This window comes from Micropterus salmoides, unplaced genomic scaffold (genome assembly GCF_014851395.1).
Source record: "Micropterus salmoides isolate LMB-PRFRI ecotype aquatic unplaced genomic scaffold, ASM1485139v1 Ms_hic_scaffold_12, whole genome shotgun sequence".
NCBI classification, from domain to species: Eukaryota; Metazoa; Chordata; class Actinopteri; order Centrarchiformes; family Centrarchidae; genus Micropterus; species Micropterus salmoides.
In genome coordinates this window covers 5,519,452-5,533,866 of record NW_024040263.1, presented here as the reverse complement: position 1 = coordinate 5,533,866, position 14,415 = coordinate 5,519,452, and the positions used below count along the sequence as shown (strand labels likewise).

Genomic DNA, 14,415 nt, shown 5'->3' with positions numbered 1-14,415 from the left:
TTGTAGTGACTGCTGAACCCTTCCTGAACCTTACTACACAGTCATTTGTTAGTTGCAGATTTTTGTGCCTGTTTTGTTTATTGTCAAGTATGTGTGTGAAGGGAGGAGGTGGAAATCGTCTGAAAAAGCATCTTGCACAGTAGCTTCCTGGTTGGTTTTAGGTGTCCAGGCTCTAAATATCAGATGCTAATAGCAGTAGTTACATCATCATTCTGGGAATAGCAGGGAGTCTGGGGTCTAGAGGTGCTTCTGGCTGACCCCCTCGTGTGTGTGTGTGTGTGTGTGTGTGTGTGTGTGTGTGTGTGTGTGTGTGTGTGTGTGTGTGTGTGTGGTCATTTCCAAATATACATTCCCATATGGATTAGACAGCAGTAAGATTATTAATGATACAAATGAGTGGACACATAATTAGTCTGTATATAATTACTGTCTAATATGACACTGACTGCACTTAGTTTATTTGTGACAAAAAAGGTAGCAGTTGGTGCGTGTGCTTCTCTCTCCATGCTTGTGCGTGTTCAATTGCACATCTCTGAGCGACCCTTCTTCACAGGCAATCAAAGTGTCAGCAACAGAAAGTGAAAGAAAATCTCATGTGAGAAAAATCTGACACTCCTGTCAGTTTCTGCACGGTGTAGTCCACTTTACATAGCCCCACACTGACGACACTGGCTGCTGTGTGACATTAAAGCCCGGGAGGAGTGATGGGCGTGTGGAGGCTCTGTAACACCCCTCTCTGTTTGCTCCCACAGCTCTCCTAAACCTAGTTCATTTAACCAGGCCTAAATCATCAGAGGTGTACCTATAGTACCTGTACACAATGTGTATGTGACTGTGTTGTTGTGAGTACAGTATGTAATTGTGTATATAATTATGGTCTGTCTTTGCATGCGCGTGTGTGTGTGTGTGCGTGTGCATATTGTGTGGTATGCATGCATGCAAACATGTGTGCGTGTGGTAAAATAGAGATAGTCAGCCCTGTCACTTAGCCCCCACCCATACACTGGGGGGTAACTTTCCAGTCTCATAGACGAGCATGCCTGAGTCTGAAAATAGCCGTATCTGATCACTGCTTCACCCAAACGGGGAACTCTCTTTCTCTGTCACTCCCTCTCTTTGCCTCTCTAACTTTCTCCTTGTTCTGTTGTCTCTGTGCTTCCCAGGCATTAAACTGGGTAAGATCTCGGAATAAAGCTTGACCGGGAGGAGAGACTTCTCCTGAGCAGAGGGAAGAGGAAGGAAACACAAGTCAGGATAGAAGAGGAAGGAAAAGGCACTTGGACTCACAGCTCACCTATACCTTACTCTTCTTAGCAAGTCTCCAGTCTTTTGGTTTTATGACGGTAAGAGTTCTCTGCTTGATGGACTGTTGCACCTGCACTCGGCTGGTTGAGAGGTCAAGGTTTTAGGATTAAATGTCACAAATGATACCGCAGAGTTGAATTTCATTACGAAATAATGCGCTCATGTGCTTTTTCAGGAGAACTGTTTTATTTAAATTTCAGTTAAAAACCGTCTTTAATGTCACATTTCAAAACACACACAACCAATCACTTAGTGCTGTCTACTATTAGTGATGTGTCCATATTTACTTGCTATGGACACATTGATGCTTTAAAGGGAATGCAAATTAAAACGGATCTGAATAGATTTTACAACCCAAACTCCAAAAGGGAATTGTATTTATCTGCTCTGCCAGAACGCAAAATTATAGACCAAGAGTGGAATTTTTGTTTTTTGTGACAGTGGACAGGGGAAATTGTGTCAAATAAAACAGTGGCTGCTACCGTGGTCACCTCCGAAATAGCATCAGCCAATAACTTAGATTACAGTTTTGTGGACTGAAAAGTTTACATCAACCTAAAAGGTTAATTAAGGTTTGATGTTTGTAATTTTTTAACTGAAAAGGGAACATTTAATGTATACAGCAAAAAATAATCTGTTGAATTTTTGACTAAATGTGGAGAAAGGTTTTATTTTATTCCCCTTCCTCTTTCAATTCCCCTCTTACCCTCCAATAATTTTGCTTCAGAAACTCATTTTCCTCCTTCTGTCCTTTTTTACATACTTCCATCTCTTGTTACACACTTTTTCGTGGTATCTTCTTTCCCACTCAACAAAAGCCATGCACCAATCCCTCCATTAGGCCAGTCTCAGAGGTGTTGTGGAATGTCACCTTGACCCCTTGGGTACACAGTAAGGGGTGGTTCCCAGCCTGGGCTTGTAGCATGGGTTTGCTTGGTTACCTTCCTCCTGGTCCTGACATACAGTGAGGCATTTTGTCTGTTCCCTGTAAACGTCACAACGCACCCCATTTTTCCACGGTGTGATTATAAATACATATAAAGGATTCATTCCAGTCCCACTAAAACTTTATTTGTTTGCAGATCTCTACAGTGTCAGAGACCAAAATAAATCCCTCTCAAACGCAGATTTATTTATTTATGTCTAGAACACAGTACCAAATGTTTTGAGGTATGTGTGTCCTGCAAATCAGGGAGTTTATCAGAGCTGTGTACTATGAATACTACTCACTTTCAGCACATTGAAAACCTGAAATCCCTTGTTACTGCAGCTCTGTTTTGCCCTCCTCTTTGTCATTTCTTCATGGTTCTGGGTATTTGTTTAGAAGCACACAAATGTGTCAGAATAACACGTTGCTCTTGAATTTTAGTCTCATCTGAATGTGTGATACTCTCAGTAAACAGGCAGCTTTCTTTATCTGTCTGACATGAAACAAACATTTAAAAATACCTTGTGAATATGTTGATTCATTCTTCTTATTATTTTCATTACCACTAACATAAACAAAGTTCTGTAAGAGGAAGGAGGTTTTTGTGGTTAATTGCAACGGTTAGATCTGTTATTGTGCCCACACATAAACAAAAGTCTCAAAAGTTGGAGTCTGATGCATAGTGACTGAGGTAAACGGATACGGTCACCTCTCTGCGATACTTCCTGTTGTGATGGTAAGATCTGCCATTTCTTGTTAACTGCTGAATTTTAGAAATTTAAAAATGAAAAACGATAATATTTCCTCCATGTTTTACACACAAAGTACAGGATTTTCCCGGTGAACCTTAGAGGGTAAAGGGTCCTGTCTAATGGTAGTAAATATAGCACCCCTGCTAATCAAGTTCCTCTTATCTTCATGCTCGACACTTAACACCGGTACCTGGGGAATCCAGACTGTGCACTGGGAATGTAATGTTAGCCACAGTTGATAGCCATTCTGCTGTAGTGTACCCCTTACGTCAAATGACAGACTTTTTTGTCATCAAAGTATGTATCTGCAATATTTAGCTTTTGTGCTTCTTTTATAACATTTTCAAAATCTAATGACGCAAACAAAGTCTTTACTAAACAAACTGTACATTGGGATGTAATTTGCAGCAACGTTTCTCTCTGTGATATCAAATATTTCTAGATGGAAGATACTTATATTGTTTTTTAGCTGCTCACTTTTTTCCTGTTAAGCAGCAGTGATCTACAAGGCTTCTTCAGTGCCAAGCTGCATTTTGTATGGAACTAACTTTTCCACAAGAGTGATTAATAATAAGCAGTGTTTACAATGAATTTAGCTGTAAGTACAGAAAGAGACTATTTTTCAGGATTAATTTCTTCACTGCTGCTTCACCATCCCTTCCTCATTCTCTAGATAGATGTATTATCCCAATGTTTGAATAAGCTAATTTCTGCATTCTTCTGAAAGTCTTTTCTCTATTAGGCCTCTTATAACACATCTTAGGCAGGCATCTTAATTACTAGATAGTGTTGGGCAATTAAATCGGCATTTGTCAGCCATGGAAATTATTTCTGAAAGTTATGAACATGATTTGGAAAACTCATATTTAAAAGCACACAACGGATTAAGTGTAATTTACAACCTCTTTACGGTCTTTTATGACTATGGCCTGTTATGCTTTGGTACTCATCTTAGTTTGTCTCTGTTCACTTGCATTAGGTTGCATTTACCTGCCATGGATTCTTGCTGTTAAAAGCTCATAAAGATAATCATCCCTGAAGCATTTTGAGAAAGGACTCTATTTTTTGCTTTGCTAGAGCCTGTGCTCACTATATTGTGAGCATACCATGTAACATGCAGTGTGGTTTAGTTTGTCTTCAGCTGACAGCATTACACTTCAAATATCACATTTTAAACTGAAAGTGTTTGAGATGTCGAGGTGACCAGCAGTTGTTCTCCCTTCACTCAACCATTTGAAAAAGTGGAAGCCATAACTGGGACCCAGTTATAACATTAAGTCAAACCGTCTAGTCAGGAAAAGCTCAAGTTTCATCTTTGAAATTGCTTTGGCATTCAGCGCCATGTAACATTGTGCCCCCATTTGTGCATCCTATCATTTTATTGCAGCTCTGCTTATATTAGCTTGTTGTGTTGGTCTCTGTTTGTAGCCTGGGGTTTGGTAGTCTTGTAATCACTGGCCTTTATTACAGAGCTCTTACATGAAGTGTAGGCATTTTGGAGATGAGGAGATGAAACAGTGGCAGCTCTAGAGGTGTTGTTTACTGGTGATGATGTGTCCCCAGACGGCTTTAGCCAGACAGCTTACATAATCCTGCTAATATCGGCTTCTTCCTGTTTTCATTGGAATGTCATTTAGTCCGTGTTTGCGCCTTCAAACTTCCTTATTCCTTTTCATAATCTCTCATCCTCTTTGCAATCTAAATATTTTCCTGTTTATTATTTTTTTATTTGCCTTTTTCTTCAGTGCTTGTCCATACTCTTTTTTTATTGTATCTTTTTTTAATCTGTTTCTTCCTCTCCGTGTATCAGGATATACAGTGAATCTGCATCTTTAGTTCTGTATAGTAATGGTAAGATAACAAACCCACAAATTGTCACATCCAATTCAATCTTCTTCCCCCCCCATAGCCCGACTCACAGTGCCGGGGCTTGTGTTGCATAATTGCATTAGTGCTCTCAGGCCAGTGGCTCTGCTCGTTAGTGGGTTTGTGATGCAATCTGCAGAACACACGGGCCTCTGTTGTTTGCAGTATGGGCAGTGAGTGGGCATGCAGGGTCATTGTATTGACCTTGCCTATCCATTTAGACAGCCAGAGGGAGGTCTACTAATGAGTGGCAAGGTTGAACAAACAGAGACTTCGCTGGAAGTGGTTGTTGTTCAACTAGTGGCAGTAATGGCGTGATGGGACAGTTTCATGGTGCTGATAAAATATTCCTTCATCAAACAACAAGTAGTGTTAAATTTGTGTGAAAGAAGTTTAAAACATTGCTTTGGCTGAATGATGACCTTATGTGTGACTTGTGGAAGAGCATGGCTTAAGCTCTTTACAAAGACGTGAACACCAAAACATCCAAATATGAGTGAATATTCCTGTTCAACATTTTTTGGCAAGTGTCCAGGGTATAAGCAGGATAATCATTCTGATGTGTGCATTAAAGGATTTTAACACTGCAGCTAAGAAGTACCCTCAGCAAGGATTTAAATGTCCTTAAGTCATTAAACACACCTTGATGTGGATTTCGAACTTAATGTCACACTCTCAAATGAATTTGATTTTACTGAACAATGAGACTATTGTGGTGGAATTTATTTATTTATATATTTATTTTTCTGACTTTTCCAGTGTAATTTTTCGTTGGACCATTCTGCCAAGATAGAGTTTTAAACAAAACATAGAGAAGAACTTGGTTTCATTTATTGTCTTGCTTGTATGTAAATAAACTTTCAACAAATTTACATGCTTATGGTCCAACATTGCCTATTTAGTATGACGTGCCGAACCTCTATCTGAAGTCATGCATTGTTAGGATGATTAGCTGATTGTCTCTTCATCTTGCAGTGGCTTCGAGTAAAACATTAATTGGATCAAGACTGTCTGCGTCTGATGATTTCCTGTGATTCAAACTTTAAAGTTCACTGTTTGAAATTTTAACTGTTAAACCCAAGATATTACAGTTATCCTTCTCCTTTACTGTTTTATTATAGTACTGAAATTATATACGGTTGAAATGTTTCCTTGATGTCCAACGTGAATACTTGAAATACTACAAATACTCGAAGCTGTAAAATGATGTCTCCACTTAAAGCACAATGGGTCATTCCTTATAGCTAGACGCTTACTTTGATTCCGAGCCTGTTTTTCTTGCCACAACCCTAAACTCCCCACATTTTACCACAAAAATGCACCACTAAAATAACTTGGCTCCAATTCAGTAATTAAGGAATGAAGTAATTCTAAATTCTGCCTTTTTTGGAGGAGTGACTCTCGCTGTCAGTTGGGTTTCAGGCTAGCCATGTCTCGACTGGGATTTATTGTTTGAACACCAGGGAAATTCTTTTTCCATTTTGAAAAGGGATTTGTTCTCTTTGGATTCCTACAGTAAGAATCGCCCTTCAGTTTTATCAGAATCAAGCTCCTGAGTCTAGGCTTATAACTAATGTTCACTACAGATAATACATATTGTTTATTATTAATTTACACAGAATGTATTACTCTTTAATCAGCCGACAAGCTTTTGCATATAGAACAGCTGAACAGAAAATGTCTATCTGATGACTTTTTGGGTTAGGTCTCTAAATAGATTTGCTAAGGAGCTTAATCTTTTGACATCCTGTGAGTATGTCTCAGTCTGAGTGACCATTCCAGGGTCAAGACCCTTGAGGCTATAGTCGGCTTATCTCCAAAGATTGTTCACTCTCTGCTGCTGTCTGCAAACATGCGCGCACACACAAAAAAAGGATCTTTTAAAAGCTTTGTTAAAATGCCATTCTGAAATTGCATGGCATTTGAACTACGATTAAATAAATATAAATAATGAATTCAATGGGTACAATGAGACATGTATATTAAAAGTTATAATTCACCCCAAGTTATAGTTTATAATGAGTCTTCATATAAACACTGATATATATTGCAGGATTCATTCATAAGATTTTTTTTTTCATTATGGTGTATTTATTTATTTAGTATGTGCCATTTTCAAATCACTCACTCACTCACTCACTCTCATAAGTACCTGAAATGGTAAATACAGAGAACAAGTTATGAATGTAGGAAGATTTGCTAGTGAGCTAGTAAAAGGGTAAGTTCGGTATTTTGCTACCTGGACCCTGTTTTCCAATGTTTTTATCTCTGTGACTAATTGGGGCAACGTTTTTTGAAATTGGTACTGTATTGAACGAGTACGCTACAGTCGGCAGCAGTGAAACAGGGCTTCAATGTAATTCTTGCATGTAGTTGCTTTTTAAGTAAAGTAAGACCCATTTTGATTAACCTGAAACAGTCGCTATATCGCTCCCTTGTCCAAAGCCAAAGTTTTACCTCTCTGTATGTGTATAAAACAAGGGAAACACTTAAGTTAAAAAGGGAAATAACATTGAGGATTGGGTAGAAATACAAAGTAGCATAAAGTATTTCCAGTGTTTACTGCCATCCACTACTGCAGTCTCTACTAGTGACATTCTGTAAGAGCAGGTGGTTTAATGAGCTTGAATAACAAACAACATTAACCGTGAAGTAGGCACAAACAAAAGTTGTGTAAATTTCTTAAATATTTCTTCAGACAGTTAAATCCTTGTTATTAATTTCATGTTTTCATGGTTCAAATATTTCTCATGGGGGGATGGTGAGAAATTTGTTTTTAGGCACTTGTTTTGTCTATTCCAAGGCAGACTGCCAGTGACTAATGGCATCCCGGCCAGTGCTCTTTGAGGACATGTTTGTGTTTTTCTTTCCTTCCTTGTGTGTTTCCATCATACTGTCTGGGTTACATTTTTCTTCATGTTATTGTTTTTTTCAGGACATCATAATCAGCTTTATAGCCAAGTAGGTTTATACACACAAGGAATTTGCTGTGACTTGGTGAATAACAATAATGGCAATGACAATATATAAACATTGTAAACAATATATAAAAGAAAATAACATCATATAGTATAAGCTAAATTTCTCTTGTTTGGTTACTAAGGTCAAAGATAGTGGTTCATGACATTTTATGATAAGCTTAAACTTCATTCTCTAATAGCATCAGTTTTTTTATCTAATTGCTGTCTCCACACTAATTCTATGATATAATTTAAATAGTGCACAAAGAGTCCTTTTACTCATGGTAATTCCCACATTATGACTGCAAATTATGTTTTGTCTTTGGAACTGAATTTGTGCCTACAAGAGTTTTGTCAAGGTAAACAATATTAAAACTCTTTCAGTGTGGAAAATGACTATGTCATCAAGGGGAGGAAAATGGCCATGCCATGACAGAAACAGTTTCTGGTGACGAGCACAAGTCAGTGGTAATGGTCTTTCAATAAAGAAAGAGAATGAGCTTCCTGCTATAGTTATTGCAGTCTTATGTTTCAAAAGGATTCAAAGCTCAAACCCTATTAGTCCACTGAAATGAACCAAACGGGTCCCAGTGGGTCACTCAACAGACTAATGAGACTTGATGGGCTTGTGGTGTTGGACATTACTGCTTTCTGTGGCTTATAGCTCTGACTTGTGTATTTGCAGTCCCACAGCTATTACACTCAGCAATTATATACACACTAGTCTCCAGAGTGGCCCACCAATGCCTAAATTACAGTCAGTGGATAAACCACGGCAAAGTAAGAAAATAAAATCACTCGAAAGGAACTTACCAAATGCTTTGGCCAGCAAAACTAGGACTAGAATTGAAAACATCTCTTTGGAAATAAAGGTCCCCTTGTTTAATATCCTTTTTTTTGTTTTTGTTTTTGTTTTGTTTTTTAAGCACATTTAGTTTTCCTTTAGTAAAGAAATAGTAGAATTCAGTGCAGAGATAACTTCTAGTAACTGACTGAGTAATTTAACTTTATTCATTATTAGAGATTATAGGATAACAAATGTTTGATTCCCACTACTTCCCATCTAAGTATTACATTAAGCATTATATTTTGGAGAAGAACTCACTGAATGTTAATGGCAAGATTTTGATCAAACTGTGATATGCATGCTGAAATGCTGCTAATGATCTATCACTGGCTTTAGAGAGTGCTGTACATTTCACATTTCAAAGCTTAAAAAGGTTTATCTGGACAGATAGTCAGAGTTGGTCAGAAGGGTAGAGCCTGGCAGGTTTTCTTCCAGTGTCCAGCCATAACATTACACCATGGCCACAGCTGCTGTGTCGCCGCTGATCTGTCCCCAAGAAACATGATCCTGTTTATAATCTGACCATCATTTGGATGCCGACTGCCAGCGACGCCAGACCCGTGATTTACCCCAGCGCGTGTGTGCGCTGTGTGTTTCTCAGAGATAGATTTACGAGGGCATACTGTATGAGGGTGAAGATTAGGTCTTGAGGGACTGAAAGTATCGCACGACACATAGCTTGATGTATTCCCACAAGTAAAAGCACTTCCTTCTCACCAGTGTTAATTGTGTTTGGATACACTCACATGGTGGTCAAATTATAGTATACTGATGCTTATTAATATTAGAGGGTGAAATATAGAACTTATGCTTGTTGCTGGAGAGCTCTTATAACGATTATTGAAAGACTGTTTATGTGTTTTGACATAAATGGCACCACCTGTGTTGCTTATGCCACACAAGTCCAAGCACAATACGCACAACCCCTATATGAGAAAAGCTGTTACAGTTTCAGCATGTTCACATGTATGTTAATGTTAGCTTTCCATCTAGTGCCACTCATCACTAGAGCCAGCTGCTAAGGCAGTTTACACATTCTTGTCAGAATATGGTTGCGTGCCTTCTCCAAAATAAGCCCCTGTAAATTATCAGGACTTTCAATCAGAGTGTTAAGTGTTGAAGCAATTGTCCAGCAATGATTTACCATTTGTATTGTCAGTTTGTTCATTTATTTATTAAACAGGGACCATGCACAATATGTACTGTACCAGATATAGCTAAAAGCTAATTCCCATCTGCAGTCTTACCCTGTAACAAATGCTAAGAATGATTAAACATGAGTTTAAGCACAAACTGCTAACCTGGGTATGTGTTTTTATCCTTACATAGACTTTATGTCTAGGGGAGATCTCCACTCATTTATGCAAACACAATGTGTGTGACTTTTTAATGTACTGTTGTGTGATATAATTTGTACAGATTTACTTACTTGACACACTGAAGGCGTAGCTGAAACATCTGTGCATTTTACTCCCCTGTGCTTAACATAGAAATCGAAAGAATATAATTAAAAAGAGCATTCTGATTGATTTGGTAGTTATATATTTGCCAATTATATTTGTGACTTTGTCCTCTTTCTTTTTTATTTCTTTCTTTCTGTTACATCTACGGTTAAGTTACTGAAATCATCCTCAGTCATAATATCAGTATATAAGAATAAGAGTTCTGGAGTCACCTATTCTAACATTTGAACAACCGCTACTTTATATCACATTCCCACAACTTCACAGCAATATCTATGTGTGTGGTAAGGCAAAGTTAGCCATGTGTAAGTCATAGTTATTTACATACCAGACATGTATGATCCCTTTTGCAGCCACTGGATGCTCTCACTTGTAGTATCTGTCATACGCACTAAGTCCTGTGATGACACACATGTGCCTGCATTCACACAGCGATGCAACAGTCTGTGTTGTGCCTTTTGGCTTTTGATGTGTGCCCCATTCATATCAATCATGCATGCTACTGCAACAGTTCCAAGAAGAGGTCTCCGCATAACAAGAGGCAGGCATCACATATTGGTATAGTTAAATAAACATGGCGTTTTGTATTATTTATCATTTACCATTTAAGTTATTTATGTTTCATCTATGTGCTGTAAGCATCTGCTAAGGTCATTCAAGTCTCACTCAGCAGGAAGAAGTTATGTTCCCACATTTGGATTCCATGGGTTTAGGCTTTGGCTTAAACATCTTTTTGAACATGACAGGCACTATGTGTTGATTTAATTTAACCTCTTACTTTTTTGTACAGTGATGCATAGTAACTCAAGTGAAAGAGAAGTGAAAGTGTATAAGTGACCAAGCTCAGCCCTGGTATTTAGCACTTCCACAGCTCTTATGAGAAGATAATAGGAGCCCTTTTGTAGCTTATTTCCTTTTTTAGCTACACCAAATCACAGACAGTTTCAGCACAGTACATTTCTGTTCACATAAAAAACACTTATTTAAAAACAAGACACCCATTTTACCTGTTAGATGTCCATTCAGCAGTTTAAAAGTTATACCTATAAGATTTTAAGCATTCCTAATCATTTTGATCAGTATCCGTTGGTCATTCATATCAATGCCACATTATCCATGTATCCATATTCTAATCCTTCTGTCCCATTCAGTGTTGCTAAAGCCTATCCTGGCACATTTTGGGCAGGAGGGCAGGCACACCTTATGTTGATAGTCAACCAGAGATTTGTGCCACCTTAGCCTGATAAGCAGACTGAATAGACATTTCAGATAACTTCACATGAATCAGTGAACAAATCCGAGATGTGGTTGGTAGTTCCAAGGTCTGAAATCAGGCTAATTAAACCTTATATTTCCTGGAAAATCACAAGTGCAGTTAATGATTGAGTTCATTACTAGGTTTGTCATATTTCATGTCCAGGGGGTCGATATTTCAGCCCATAGGTTTTCTGAATATTGGAAAATTCAATGTGTGAAAAGAGTTTAAAATTGAGCTGACTTGCAGTCAGTTGCAATATGTCAGCTCACAGCAGACCTACTCCTAAACATCATTAATCTGTCCAGAGTTTCCCTGCACAGAGGTTTTAGCTCTTTAGGTGGCGTTATTTGAATCAAAGAAAATCTAATGAACTAGTGGGCTGCAGGAAACGGGCAACTTTCCAAAATAAATGGATTTCTAAAATAATTGCTTATGTTTGAGATTCAATATGAAAGAGTTTTACACAAAACAGTGTTGCGTCTGTAATTGCAATAACTGTCATAATATAATGTGTTTTTTTGTAGCAGTCTCATTAAGATAATTTTGTAGATGTAAATCACTTGAAAGGACAGTAACTTTTGCTCTGTTTTAGAGGGTGAATCAGCTGTTCTAGAAAATATTCATTGTTATTTGGGATTATTTATATTATTTGTTTGTCTGAAAACTTTGTTTTTTTTCCAGGAAGGTGTGTCCCCCTGCAGTAGATCAGTAAGAAGTGCTCTTCAATATGAATACAGGTATAAAAGTATACGCGTGTGTGTACACACACAAATACTCTCTCTCGCTTGCGCACACACACACACACACACACACACACACACACACACACACACACACACACACACACACACACACTGTATGACATGTTCATGTCTGGTGGGGAATCATCCATCATCATCGTCCATGTCCATTATTATGTTTTCATTTTTGCAGTGTATCTTGTATTTCACAGTACAGATTAAATAAGCATGAATCTATTGTTTACATTTTATACTTGTGTAAATGTGGAAACTTATATTTCTACATTTCAAACCGCCTACCTATTTAAAAGCCGGTATGTGTGCTAGTTTTCCGCTACCGCAGTCATGAGACTATGGTTTTATCCCTGACTCTGTTTCACCACATTGGTGTTGGTCCATTTTGGGCCTGGGTTATTGTGACTGAAGGCATCAAGTATAGTAGCTTTGTTGCTTTTAACCACAGTGACGTATTCCTCCTTCAATACATTTGCAAGACTCTGTCCTAAACTTGGAAGTCATCCAAAGCTGAAGTGAGTATTTCAGCCGCACAATCAATGATGAGTAATCCATCTTTGTGCCTTCTCTACACACCACACACCACCACTCTGTGTGGCTGCCAGTGGTAGCCTGACTCTTAGTTGTTCGCCTGCGTTTACAATACAGATTTTCTTTGTCATGTGTTGAAAGACAAGAAATAAGAAAGAATAATACAAAATTATTTGACGGAGAAACAAAACAAGATTGCCTTACAGAAGAACTACAGCTTGTTGTTTTACTAAAAATGAGTGTAGGCATTTTACTACATTAAGTTAGAGGTGTTTCATAAGTATTTCAGCAGACCGGTAAACAGAGTTTTTAGGATATTTGTTATTAGAAATTTTATACGATATTGACACTTTATTTCTCCACTATTAACAAATGTCCCCCATGTTATGTAAATGCATCACATTATTCTTATCAAAGTCATGACACTTCCTGTTGTCATAAGCAAACTGTGTCTGACTGAAAAGTTAGGCTAATGTAAGCTAATGCCATGCAGCGTCTTCAAACCTCTACTTTACAATTACACTTTGTAATTGTTCTGTACACCACTTTCACTGCATATCCTGAGCTCATGCAGTAAAGATCAGGCTGTTTAAATGCACGTGCTTTGCCTCCATTTGTTTGCGTTATGTTTCTGCCTGAGCTCATTTGTACGGAGCTAGATCAGTCTCAGTATAAATGAATGTACACAGACGAATTCAACAAAGTCAATTAAAAAATAAGGTTTACAAATATTTTTGCCTGCAGTGAAAAATATTCTTCTGGGAAGAGTGGTTTTTTTTTATGTATATAAATCCCAAAATAAATGTGTGAATCCTTCTCTGTGCATCCATTAATATTGATTGATCTGACTCCATACACCTGTGTGTGTGTGTGTGTGTGTGTGTGTGTGTGTGTGTGTATTCGTGTGTGTGTATTCGTGTGTGTGTATTCGTGTCTTTGTGTGTATATATATGCATGTGCATGTGCGCTGCTGCTTCTGCTTGTATGACCACCTGCCTGGCTATGATTTCTCAGATAGCGGAGGATTCGCTCGCAAAAGTGTGGGCTTGTCACTCATACTCTCTCCCATGAAGAGGGTCCAGAGCTCACCAAATCTAGGCACAGGTACTAACACTCACAAACACACTATAAATCAACATGTTTCAACAAGAAGAGCTAAATAAGTAGCAAAATTCCAGCAGGCAACTTCAGGTACTGACTGGACTAAACGGTCAAAGCGTGAGGTAAGTCTAAAATGTGCCTTGTTGTTCTTCAGAGCCATGTTTAGGCTTTATCAACCTGATGTGGCTTTAGCATATTTGAAATACTTTTAAATAGGCTGCGGCTGACTCAGTATGCTTAAGAAATTTTTGGAATGCGGGATTACATTTTTTTCTAATCAGTTCATTGTACAATTCTTTTGTTTCCTTTTGTTTAGTCTCTTCCGTCTTGGTCTTGTTTTTGCCTACTAAATCAGTCATATGTCATACTGCACCTCCCCTGTTGTTGATATCTTTCCTTCCTTTTGGCAGCTCTCATATATCATGCTCTCACACTGCTTCATACCATTTCCCCCTCTTTATGGGTAGTTTATTCTACTCTTCCTGTTGTCTTACAGTTTTTGAATCACTGTTTTTCCTTACTCTTTCTCCTCAGTCAACATTGATTGTTTAGACATGGCACAGCTCCCTTGACCCTGAGCTCTTGGAGAATGTGGAAATGCCCTTGAATGGGCTTGCTGTGTTGACTTATGTTGACTAAATGGCACCAC

At 38.2% G+C, this 14,415-nt stretch overlaps 1 protein-coding gene across 11 annotated transcripts in view; it reads left to right on the top strand.

Moving 5' to 3' along the window:
• The window catches only part of sorbs2a (sorbin and SH3 domain containing 2a), a 69,104-nt gene that overhangs the window by 23,048 nt on the left and 31,641 nt on the right, over positions 1-14,415 (top strand). For 3 of the 11 annotated variants that reach the window (XR_005443634.1, XR_005443635.1, XM_038713026.1), the window contains 3 exons: positions 1,164-1,343; positions 12,061-12,116; positions 13,680-13,769. Coding sequence is in view for 3 of the 11 variants with exons in the window: in XM_038713026.1 (XP_038568954.1) it covers positions 12,107-12,116; positions 13,680-13,769 (100 nt within the window). In the remaining 8 variants the exon portion in view is untranslated. Of the gene's footprint in view, positions 1-1,163; positions 1,344-12,060; positions 12,117-12,143; positions 13,889-14,415 lie in introns of those variants that run through there. The other 8 variants (XR_005443636.1, XR_005443632.1, XR_005443637.1 and 5 more) reach the window with 6 other exon arrangements.